Source organism: Nilaparvata lugens, chromosome 4, assembly GCF_014356525.2.
Source record: "Nilaparvata lugens isolate BPH chromosome 4, ASM1435652v1, whole genome shotgun sequence".
NCBI classification, from domain to species: domain Eukaryota; kingdom Metazoa; phylum Arthropoda; class Insecta; order Hemiptera; family Delphacidae; genus Nilaparvata; species Nilaparvata lugens.
In genome coordinates, this window is record NC_052507.1 from 42048881 (window position 1) to 42061915 (window position 13035).

Consider the following 13035-nt stretch of genomic DNA (forward strand, 5'->3'; position numbering starts at 1 on the left):
TTCCCACATTTAATGTATTGTAATTCTGTTCTTAACGATATGCAAGTCACTCTGAATGATAAACTACAGCGTTGCCAAAATTATTGTCTACGTTTCGTCTACTCTCTCCAACGCCATGATCATATCACCCCAGCCCACATTGCTAGTTCAACATTAAAGCTTCCGGATCAAAGGCTTTTTCGAATAGTCACACTTGTTAGAGATATCTTGAAATACGGTATTCCGAACTATTTTAAAGATGATTTCAAATTTTTCTCTGGAGGTAGGAGGATAGATGCTTCACATACTAGAACCGGAGAAAGTACTTCAAGGATACCCAATCATCGAACTACTATTTTCACAAAATCCTTCTTAGTCAGTCGTGCATGGAATGCACTTCCTGTTTCTATCAGGTCTATCGAGAGCCGGCGAGCTTCATCCTGACTTAAGAAAAACATCTTTTGGAACAAATGACTGAAACTGTCCGGCCCTAGAACAATCACATGACAACCATCCCTCACCCATTCCACCAATATAAAGCTTCAAATCTGTTATAGAATGAAGTGTAGATATATATATATATATATATTATATATATATATATAATATATATATATATATATCATATAAACTCATGTTATTTCAATTATCCACTGCATACTGCTGTATATCACTGAAAGTTGATTACCCTGATCTCCTTTCAGCCTACTTCATTTTATTAATCAATTACTTGATCTTATCTACCTATAGAATTATTTCACTTCATCAATTTTATGTTTTTTTTTTCTCTTAAATATTCATATTTATTGAAACTTTTACAATATTTCCATTAATAAATAAATCCTTAGTTTAATTAATGAAATTAACATTTTGGTAGAGAGTTAGTGGGGAGGATATTTTTAATATTCTTTCCAAAGAATGGACATTTATATGTCCAAAGCTCCGCCAATTTATGTAGATGCAAAACAATATAATTATTATCTATAGTTATTATATTACAAATTGCTTTTTCATATCATATTATACAGTTCAATAATTATTTTCTTAGTCTCCATTATGTAAATTCGTCTATAATTTTGCTGTATTGTAAGCTATTGTACATAAGTGTATAAGCCAGTATATATATTGTAATCTACATAAATAAAGTACTCAATCAATCAATCAATCAATCAATCAATCAATCAATCAATCAATCAATTTCTCTCTCTCTCTCTCTCTCTCTCTCTCTCTCTCTCTCTCTCTCTCTCTCTCTCTGACGGATGTGAATTCAGTAAGCTTTTTGAGGTCCGCTGAAGTGCAGTTTCATTAACAGATCTTTCAACGCCACTTAAAACTAATTTATTGTGCTTCATTTGTAGTTTCTTTTTATATATGTTTTACTTTTATTCTTTATCCCTTCTCTCTGCCCCCTTATTTTTCTTCATTCTCTCTTCCTCCTGGATAGAGCTTTCTGCTATCTTTTAATTATAACAATTAATCTGTCATTTTCCAATTATCTACTAATTTCTCTTTTTCTTAATTGCATTAATACCATTTTGTTTATGTTACTATCGTTTATTTTGTTTAATTATGTGGATGTATATTTTGTAATGATGTTTTTGTGCAATGGGTCTGTCGAGACTTAGCACATCATCAATAAAATCAATCAATCAATCAATCTCTCTCTCTTTCTCATACAGCCCCACACCAACTCTTAATTCACTCAGCGTGGCAGTAGATAGAGAATTGAACCCTCTATACTTGAAATATTGTAAAGCCTAAACCAGCTTCCAATAAGTACTGTATCATCTGTAATAAGTACTCTTTACATCTTATGTAAGATAGTATTTAAAATACTGTGACAATTCATTGATCGAAAAAGGTTGTCATACTCAATATTAACCTGTTGAAAATAGAGAAAAAAAATCTTATTCAATTTCAGCTTCCTCAATAAAATTTCCCACAAGTAGACAAAAATAATATAAAAAAAGTTCATTTTTATTGAATAAAAAATTGAAATATGTTTATTCTACAGCTAATAATTTTTTTTGGGAAACACTGGTATAATTATTTTACAGTACTAGTACTTTCTTGCTATAGGCTAAGAGTTCAACTAAATTCTTCATAGAAATATAATTCTTCATTAATAACATTAAAGTGCTCACAGAGTTTTCATTTTCGACTATTTTAGAGCTCCCGCGAACCATTTAACTAATTCGAGGGCGCTGAATCCGAATCTGCAATCGAAATTTTGCTATCTCGCTTTTTAGGCGATTTCGATTTTGGTAACTACACGCGCCCGGCCGGGAGAGCCTACACACACGGATTTCGCCCCGAGCCGAGCCGCGCCAGTAGCTCTGGACGGATTTGGCTCGGCTCGGCTCGGCCTGGCTCGGCTCGGAATTAAATCGCCTACACACTCACGGATTTCTCCCGAGCCGAGCCGAGCCGCGCAGAGCCAAATCCGTAGGTGTGTAGGGCCCTTTAGGCTTCTTTCATACCAGAGCGGTCCGGGCCCGGATCGGATCGAATGAAAATGTTTTGGCTAATTGATCTTATGAGGTTATTCACACCATAGCGAGTGCACCCGTTGCAATGAATCTCATTAAACCAAGTTATTAACAATAATTATTGCTAATTGAAGCATGAAAAATTTCAAAAAATTGATGTTTGTAATTTTTTAGCGAAATAATTCAATACGAAAGGAGGGAAGTAAGAATATCACCAATAAGATTAAGTAAGTCATGAAATGAAAAAGAAGACTTTTTGTCTTTTTAATGCTGAATTCATTTATAAAACGTATATTGAAATTCTAGAATGAGCGTAACAAAAGCTTCTAAAGCACAAGTACGTAATCCATGAAAGCTTGAATAGTTTGAAAAAACCGGATAGTAGCAGCTACTTTTCTGGTTTATCCTTCTCCAGTGCCTTAAAATTGCCTTGAATCAGCCTTGGATACATAGCCTTGGCGAGCTTTGTTAGGGAGGACCAAAATTCCCTGGAATGATTCCAAACTGATAAAACAGACGGAAAACCAGTAACTTACTGCATTACGGCTGGATCGCAAATTTAACGTGGCCAGCTCCAAATATTCTATTCTATTCATGTCCTTGATTTTATAGGGCACGTCCTTAGATAGCGTTTAATCAGGAGATAGATAGTTTCCAGGGACTATTATTTGTTCTTCTTTCATGTTTTTTTCAGAGAGCATTGTATTTCTGATAACATTTTTTTGGGGGAAATATGTTGATCCAGTTATGCTGCCCTGTAGCCTACTTCCCGATTCAAACCGCGCCATTTAAAGCGATAAGAAAAACAATATTTTTATGAACTTCATGAGACCGATAGTATAAAAAAAATATTTGAAGTTGAAAATAAAATGCATTACTATTCCTGTTTATTGTTGCCAATTGTAAAGCAATGGAATCAAAATTGATAAATTTCAGTTTTTTTTCATTTCATCAACATTTCAGAATGTTGAAAGTTTATGCCTTGTTGTTGAGAGTGATATTTATTTCAACAAAATACAAATTATAAGGAAATGGAGAATACTCACCCATATTATCAACTTCTAGATAATTCTATTATCAGTCGAATGAAATTGGAAACATGAACTGGAACTATGTTTTCATCTAAAAGAAATTTTTAATGAGTCAGTTGTACAGAAATCCAATACAATTTCACCAGTATAGAATAACGTCATTGCCTTGACAACAGACAAATTCACTAGTTTTCGGTTCTATTTGCTCCGTTGGATGACATTATTTAACGGGACTTGAATGTGATTTTCGTGCAACTGGACATATAAGTTGTCACCTCATTGATACTACAATATCACTATCCTATACTATTAAGGGAAGCACTTTACAAAAATTTGAAAAATATCAAATTTCATTTTATTGCTCTATCTACTAGTTCGAATCTTCCTCTTGAAAATGGCATAAGTTTCATGTCGATTAGATGGCTAGAAATATTTGAATCGTTTTTTTTTTAAGAACATGCGGGTATTTCTATGGACATTATTCATTTCAGATTTTACTGTGAATTAATGAGATATATTTCTATTCTCTTTGAATATTTCATCATTTATTCCCTTTTTATGACTTATACATTGAATAACCTGAATCCAGAAGCTAAATCATTCATATTGGAATTTTTAATCTGTCTTCAGGGTAGAATGCAAAATGTGAATGAGTATCTGAATAATGTGATTTGGAATTATATTCCCAAGCAAACATTTGTTCATTTGAATACTCTAAGATTTGGTATATATGAGGTGGCAACAAACTTCAATGATGGACTCATAAGAAAGTGCATGATATTTTGGAAAATTGGTGTTAGGGCTGGGATAAATTGTATAAGAGTGATGAAGATGTTGGACAAAAGGCATATCAATCAGGAACAGAAAAGCACTAGAAGAACTAAAAGAACTAAAAATAGAGATCAGACAACAATGACATGTGTTGAAGAGGAGACTGGAAGACCAATTTGAAGAGAAAGACGAAAACACCCCATCTTAGGCTCTAGGACAGTACTAAAACTGTGTGATAACTAACTTTTTCGTTCTACACGATTTTCTCAGAATCATATTTATTCAAATTTAGGTACCTTTTTCTCAGAAACCATTCATAGATGTTTATATGTTTGTGTTCCACCGGATCTCAAAAACGGCTTTAATGATTCTCAAGAAATTCTCAAGAACATATTAGGTATATAATATAAAAAAATCGATTGCACTCATCCCTGGAAAAACTCACTGAAGGACATTGAAAGGATAATTATTATTATTCATCCTTGGAAAAACAGCTGATAATCATTATTTCGTTGTCTGTTGATGATAGAAGTGAGTGAGTGAGTTCATGTGTATGGGACTGTGTCAAAATTATGACTCAGCTGTTGAACTTTAGTAATCATTCAATCAGGTACTTAGTGCCAGTTGCAAAACAGCTGGGTCATTTTCAATCCTGATTAATTCTAGTAGATTCATCTTTATGAAATGGTCTTCCCTGATTTGGTTCATGTGGAATTAATCAGGATTAAAATTTTACCGGCTTTTGTGCAACTGGGCCTTTGTGAGGAGCATTTTTGCATTCCTCTGGGAATTTATCTCAATTTACTGTTATTAGATGGAACATTTCTGTATGAACTATGAATGTTATAATTTCTTCTCTCGTAATAAACTTTTTGTGCTTTTGTACTCCAGAGCGAAGCTTGGTCCCCGATATTTAATAACTAATATCACTATAGTTGGGAATGGGTTTCCAAGTGAGACTCACAAGTACAATACCTTCATTTCATTACCTAATTGCTGTTGCATTACGATTGTCTAAGAAATCGAAAGAGCGGGTTTGGAGAGTTCGATGTGTTTTATTTTCAAGGTATCATTTTTTATTTAATAACATATTGAGCTAAGAAAAATGGGTAGAAGAGGCTGACCTTGGTGACCTGAACCGTCCACGTTTTTGTCTTGCTGGTGTTGATGGTGAGCGGCGTGGTGACGGATGCAACCTTGCTGGATGCAGTGGTGGTGGTGGAGGTGGTGCTGGTGGCAGTGGTGGTGCTGACGGTGGTGCTGGTGCTCACCACAGACGATGATGACTTGTGCTGCTGCAGCTGCGTCTGCTGCATGATCTGGTGGAACAGGTCCAGCTGTTGCTTCGTCAGACCTTCGCTCGATGAACCCTGCAATAACCATATAATCTTCTATCAAAGAATCAATTACTCAAATATATTGTTAACGCATACAATATTACGATACAAGAAATTCCTTAAACGTGCGAAAACTCAACTTATTACCCCAAACCATATTCAATGGAACCTATTTCAAAAGTATAAAAGCTCTTAGTTGATGACTAAATAATTCAAATTTGTATTTATACCGCATACAAAAACTAGGTATCACAGCATATATTACTGATACATTAGAAATAGATACAACAGAAATATATTGGGATGTATGTAAAAAATGTGTGTAGTAAATTCTGTGTATTTTATGTTTTGGTTTCACTGAGACTGTCATGCGGAATGAAAGATGATGACTCCCAACTGCTTAGAGATGTACTCATAATTGAGTTATATATGGTTCACCAGAGTGCTCACCACTCGAATTGCTTTGAAGAACAGTTATGACACTGATTGTTCAACAAACCACCTCCGCAATACAACAAATATAATTTGTTTTAACATGTGTAATAGTGTGATATTGAGAGGGTATTATTGTAGTTGTTTTTGTGTTTCTTATATTGTTTTTCAGGTTTTTGAACTGAAATGAACTTTGATTCTAACTGTATGTTGAACCCTGCGTTTTTAGTGTGAGAATTGACTCTGTCTTGTTTGAATTTGCTAACTTGTTGCTTAGTTGTCAAAATTAAAGCAATTTTCGTGCATTTTTCAAGTACAGTTTCAATTTCATATCGAAAAAGCCACTGTATTTGAAAATTGTACAAGCATTGATTTTTTTGCAATTTTGGCTTTTCCACTGGAAGTTATGCTCAACGCTCGTGGAGGGGGAATAATTTTCAGTGAAAAGGCCACAGTTCGATTCGAGACGTAACTGGGAAAACATGTAACGGTTGCGAGCCTCGGACCTCTGATTGGGTCCATTTCCCATTCAGAGGGACAAATTGTTAAGTTTCCAGCTATCAGTAATTTTTATCTAGTTGAATAGGAAACCAAATTTTATAGAGTTAGTAGGAGTAGAATCAGGAAATTATTTGTGCGTGTGAGTTCAAGTATAGTGAGTTTTATTAAAGCGTATGTGAGTGTTTCTGAAGAGTCCAAGTTTGAATATTGTTAAAATGGTGAGTGCCGAACTTTTGTTGTTTTTCTTATTAAGCTTTAAATTTAGTTTCATAGAATGACCGAGGCCCAAATTCAAATGCAGCAAGTTAGCAGGTTCCCAAAATGTATAGATTGAAAATTGAGTATTTCTTCTTGACCTGAATCGATTGCTGAATAACTTTGTTCTGTTTGAGAATTTGACATGGTACCTGACTATTATTAATTCGTTCTAGCTATTTAGAGCTCAATAAACCTGAAGTTGAATTTGATTAGTATTTTTCATTGAAGTTCCTGGCTCATAGTTACTATAGTTGCTAAAATAGGTGACAATTAGATAATGATGATAATCTGTGCATTTGAATGAACGAATCCACTAAAAGCTACCAACCATTCAAGGATTCAAATAGAGATTTTATAGCATAATTTTAGAAAATATTAAAGAAAAGAAGAAACAACCCCCCCCCCCGTTTACATTGGTGGCCAGCGTTGGTATAGTCTGCAAGAATGACTATCGAACCACATGTATTCTTATATATTTCATATTTTGGAAGATTAAACTAAATAGAGACAAATATGTCACCAGTTACAGAAATGATGTCTTGTGTGGTGTAGGGTTAAAAATACCGTCACACAGGCGGTGTTATTGAGTGATGACGACGATCTCAGCGGGACTGAGAGGTTTTGGAATCGGGAATTCCAAGGTGCGATTGAATTCGGGAAATTCAATGAAAGAGATAACACAGTTAGGTGAACTGGTGTTATGAACATTGATCGGGAATCCATAGTTGTAGTAATTCTTATTGAAGGCATTTTCGACTATGCTGGCTCTTAAGAGGGCAATAGGGAAATTGGCCATCAATAAGAAGTATTTCATTTCATGGTTTAGTTCTATTATTCGACTAAGCCAAGGCTGGGAATAGTTAACTGACCTGATAAAGAGTGAGAGAGATAGTTGATTTGATGAGAGAGAGAATCTGTATATTGTGTATTACAGATATAAAAGATCAACAAGTGTGAGTAAGAATGAGAGAGGAAGTAACGGTTAGAAAGAGGAGAAAATACTCCTTGGACTGTGCGATGAGAACAATGGGAATAAGAGTAAAACAGTAAATCGTGATTATTACATTTTTAGTCAAGACTCGAGAGAAACGAAAGTAGATACGAAACAAAAGAAGATTAAGAAGAAAATAGAATATAGAATAAACCGTGGTAGAGACAAACGGAAAATAGTTGAAAACGTAATAGATAATTGAATCAATAATTAGTTGGACGTTATGACTACAATATTGAAGGCTAATCTGAAAATGCAAGCTGGCAGGCTATTGTTCTGAGAGCGTAGTTAGAGAGATAGAATAATTGTAATTTATTTCGAGATTAATTGATACGGGATAATGAAATAACAGTTGATAATTACTTAGGAAACTATTTGAAGTTTTAGGAAATATATTTTGCGTTCAAATTTATTGTTGTCTTATGTGAAAAGTGAATATTTTGAGTTGAAATAATTTTAAAGGGCCCGGTCATTTCTATTTTGAGCTACAGTGTTAGTAAATTTTTCTGGGTCTGGCACACCCAACTCTCATGTAAGTTGTGAGTTTTGATGAAATGTTGAGTGATAATAGTTGAAAAGGTTAGATCCTGTTGGAAGGAACAGTGATTTGTCTTCTGGGATATCACGGCCTGTCTACAAGAGGCTACTGTGTGCAAGAGTGATGGGGCCATTCAATCTATGCCCCACTCCCGATAACATCATTGCTACGGCTGATGTAATGTCCACTGTTCCGGTAGGATGCTGACTTCCTGATGTCGCTGAGGCCAGCAAACAGCTGACTGGCTTCCAACTGCCAGAACTGACCTACAGCTGTATTGCAGTTTGGCTGATGTCAACCACCTACCACGGGCTGAGATGTCTGGGTACTACCGTCGGGTGCATGGGTGCATCTCTTCGACCACCCCCATCCATATCGGAGGGCTGTTCCAGGTCCCAGCTCCAGGCTTGATGTCGACCAGATAATAGTGTCAAGTGTTAGTATGAAAGCAAATTAAGAGTGAATGAAATTTTGGTGAAATCGTCTTTTTTAGGGGAGGGGGTAATGTAATAGTGTGATATTGAGAGGGTATTATTGTAGTTGTTATTGTGTTTCTTATATTGTTTTTCAGGTTTTTGAACTGAACTGAACTTTGATTCTAACTGTATGTTGAACCCTGCGTTTTTAGTGTGAGAATTGACTCTGTCTTGTTTGAATTTGCTAACTTGTTGCTTAGTTGTCAAAATTAAAGCAATTTTCGTGCATTTTTCAAGTACAGTTTCAATTTCATATCGAAAAAACCACTGTATTTGGAAATTGTATAAGCATTGACCTTTTTGCAATTTTGGCTTTTCCACTGGAAGTTATGCTCAACGCTCGTGGAGGGGGAATAATTTTCAGTGAAAAGGCCACAGTTCGAATTGAGACGTAACTGGGAAAACATGTAATGGTTGCGAGCCTCGGTCCTCTGATTGGGTCCATTTCCCATTCAGAGGGACAAATTGTTAAGTTTCCAGCTATCAGTAATTTTTATCTAGTTGAATAGGAAACCAAATTTTATAGAGTTAGTAGGAGTAGAATCAGGAAATTATTTGTGCATGTGAGTTCAAGTATAGTGAGTTTTATTAAAGCGTATGTGAGTGTTTCTGAAGAGTCCAAGTTTGAATATTGTTAAAATGGTGAGTGCCGAACTTTTGTTGTTTTTCTTATTAAGCTTTAAATTTAGTTTCATAGAATGACCAAGGCCCAAATTTAAATGCAGCAAGTTAGCAGGTTCCCAAAATGTATAGATTGAAAATTGAGTATTTCTTCTTGACCTGAATCGATTGCTGAATAACTTTGTTCTGTTTGAGAATTTGACATGGTACCTGACTATTATTAATTCGTTCTAGCTATTTAGAGCTCAATAAACCTGAAGTTGAATTTGATTAGTATTTTTCATTGAAGTTCCTGGCTCATAGTTACTATAGTTGCTAAAATAGGTGACAATTAGATAATGATGATAATCTGTGCATTTGAATGAACGAATCCACTAAAAGCTACCAACCATTCAAGGATTCAAATAGAGATTTTATAGCATAATTTTAGAAAATATTAAAGAAAAGAAGAAACAACCCCCCCCCCGTTTACATTGGTGGCCAGCGTTGGTATAGTCTGCAAGAATGACTATTGAACCACATGTATTCTTATATATTTCATATTTTGGAAGATTAAACTAAATAGAGACAAATATGTCACCAGTTACAGAAATGATGTCAGGTGTGGTGTAGGGTTAAAAATACCGTCACCGGTTACACATGAATCATCTTCAGTTCAGTTTTTACTTTCCTTGCCCTATTACCATAGGTTATGAAAGTATTGCTTTCCGAAAAAAAATTAAGGTACCCCAATTTCTAAATTTCTATACGTTTCAAGGTCCCCTGAGTCCAAAAAAGTGGTTTTTGGGTATTGGTCTGTGTGTGTGTGTGTGTGTGTGTGTGTGTGTGTGTGTGTGTGTGTGTGTTGTGTGTGTGTGTGTATGAGTGCATGTGCGTCTGTGTACACGATATCTCATCTCCCAATCAACGGAATGACTTGAAATTTGGAACGTGAGGTCCTTACAATATAAGGTCCGACACGAACAATTTCGATCAAATGCGATTCAAGTTGGCGGCTAAAATGGCGAAAATGTTGTCAAAAACAGGGTTTTTCGCGATTTTCTCGAAAACGGCTCCAACGATTTTGATTAGAGTTATACCTGAAATAGTCATCGATAAGTTCTATCAACTGCCACAAGTCCCATATCTGTAAAAATTTCAAGAGCTCCGTCCCATCTATGCAAAGTTTGATTTTAGATTCTCAATTATCAGGCTTCAGATACAATTTAAACAAAAAAATTTGAGTGGAATAGATTGAGCATGAGAATCTCTACAATTAATGTTCAGGAACATTTTCACCTAAAATTAAAAATAAACTCGAAAATCGAGAAAAAGTGATTATCCAAATGCAAACTATTGGCAACTGTTGATTCTATTAAATGATTCACTATGAAGAGATAGCAGACCTCGTGTGTCTCCAGCGTTATTGCCCTGTCACCAGCTGGCTCAAATCTTTGAATAGTAGACTTGAGATGCGCGGGAACACTAGCGTCAGGTGATCAATTTTCATAACGGCAAGGAAAGTTGTGTGAGTGCGCCACACCAGATTTTTGGAAAAGTAACTAATTTTACATTTCAAAACCAAATATGAGTTAAGTGGAAACGGAACGAATTATACTTGTGGAGAGAATAACAAGTGGAAGTAGTAATTCTAGTTATTTATAATTCTATTTATTTTTTGGACCAATTTCAGACCAAACTTTATCAATATTTTTCTGCAATTCTTTGATAATAAAGAATTTTGAGTATTCTGTTAATCAAATACTGCCATTTTAACGCAGACCTCACTATAGTAATTTCATGATACTTCAACATTTTTGACTGCATCCGGAAACGGATTTCTATTCTATTGAAGGTAACTAATCTTAGCTGAGTAGCCTAGAGGAAGTCAGTTGATTGAATTCATGTTTTTCCAAGTAATTCACAATTGTGTGTGTGTGTGTTGTGTGTGTGTGTGTGTTGTGTGTGTGTGTGTGTGTGTGTGTGTGTGTGTGTTGTGTGTGTGTGTGTGTGTGTGTGTGTGTGTGTGTGTGTGTGTGTGTGTGTGTGTGTGTGTGTGTGGTGTGTGTGTGTGTGTGTGTATGTGTGTGTGTGTGTGTGTATGTGTGTGTGTATGAGTGTCTGTGTACACGATATCTCATCTCCCAATCAACGGAATAACTTGAAATTTGGAACGTGAGGTCCTTACAATATAAGGATCCGACACGAACAATTTCGATCAAATGCGATTCAAGATGGCGGCTAAAATGGCGAAAATGTTGTACGCTAAGTACAATCTCAACGTTCTTCATGTGTATGAGTTTCACTGGAAATCAGCAGAATCGATCGTTTGGATTGCATTTGTTCAGAGAGAAACAAGTTGATCTGGCGCGCTGCCAAAGCGATGTTAACACTGTCTTTTTCCGTTTGAATGAAGGACCTCGTTCGTCCCAATGCACATGCGAATGGGTCACTCGATTCATGTAAACTTTAGAGTCCCTACTCCGCATATCCTTCCACTCTGAACTTGAAAACCACTACCATATGAAGTACATCTAAAGAGTCAAAAGTAATAAACGATGAGACATATCTATTCAAATTAGCTCAATCAAGCCTCATGTTTCAGTCAGGAACGGAAAATATGAGTTCTATGTTCACTGGATGAAGCTTGAGAAGAGGGAGCTGAGAAAGGGTCAGGAGGAAAATCGCTTGGATGAAATACATTCATCCTAAAAACTCGTTAATAGTTTCAATAGAAATTATGAATACATTGATCATCTCATGACCATTCAACTCTCCAAAAGCGAGAGAAATAGGAGACTCGTGTTTTCTTGTCTTAGCGTATGAAAGTACACTTTAGAGTGTGAACCTTTTCTCTTCTGAACTGTATTTTTCATACTGTGGAACTGCTAAAAGCTGAGTGGAAAGTTTTTCATTCACATACTGCGAGAGAGCAACAAATGCTGAATTCTGAAAAATAAACTTCCCCATCAATAATGGAATTTGAGATGTCAAAAAGTGAAACTTTTTGGCGCTAAGTCTCTTGAGGAAAAAATGAAAATAATACCATTGTGATACTCACACAAAACAAATACCATTCAACTTCGCAAACAAACATCTCACTCTGATGAGAATCGCGCCACCAGAGTAATCGATAAATAAAGTTTTCCCTTCCAAATCACAAAGTGAATGGAGTAAATTGTATTAAAGAAGATTAAGTTTTATTTTTCTCGGAGAAAGAAAAAGAGTTTGAAAGTTTTTTATTGGAATCTCTTTCCAACAACAGTGGAGAGGAAGGGGTGGCAATGCTTGCGAAGTAGATGAGAGTGAAAAGGGGTAAAGGGGTGAAAGGGTAAAGGGGTGCTGGAATCCAGCGTCAAACTCCTTGTGTGCCCCTCATTAAGAAGGAGACCAAAACTTGTGCTTTCAGATTACAGAGCTTCTTTTAAACCCTCTCCACTCCTCAATACCCTTGCACAATATCCCACTTTTAGTCAGTCATCTCCACCTTCCCATCTTCCTTCTCCTTCTCCTACATTTTTACTTTCGTGATCTCTTTTCCTTCTGTTTCCTGTTTGGCAGTACAGTTTCACGAGTGAACTTGCAACTTTTCAAAGTGAAGGCGTCTTTAAATATTTAGAGCCGGGGCGTCG

At 35.7% G+C, this 13035-nt stretch overlaps 1 protein-coding gene across 1 annotated transcript in view; it reads right to left on the reverse strand.

The window, feature by feature from the left end:
* Positions 1-13035, reverse strand: part of LOC111058110 (mucin-5AC) — a 216095-nt gene that overhangs the window by 125813 nt on the left and 77247 nt on the right. Inside the window, exon 3 of the mRNA XM_039426994.1 lies at positions 5395-5640. Coding sequence (XP_039282928.1) covers positions 5395-5640 — 246 coding nt within the window. The remainder of the gene's footprint in view (positions 1-5394; positions 5641-13035) is intronic.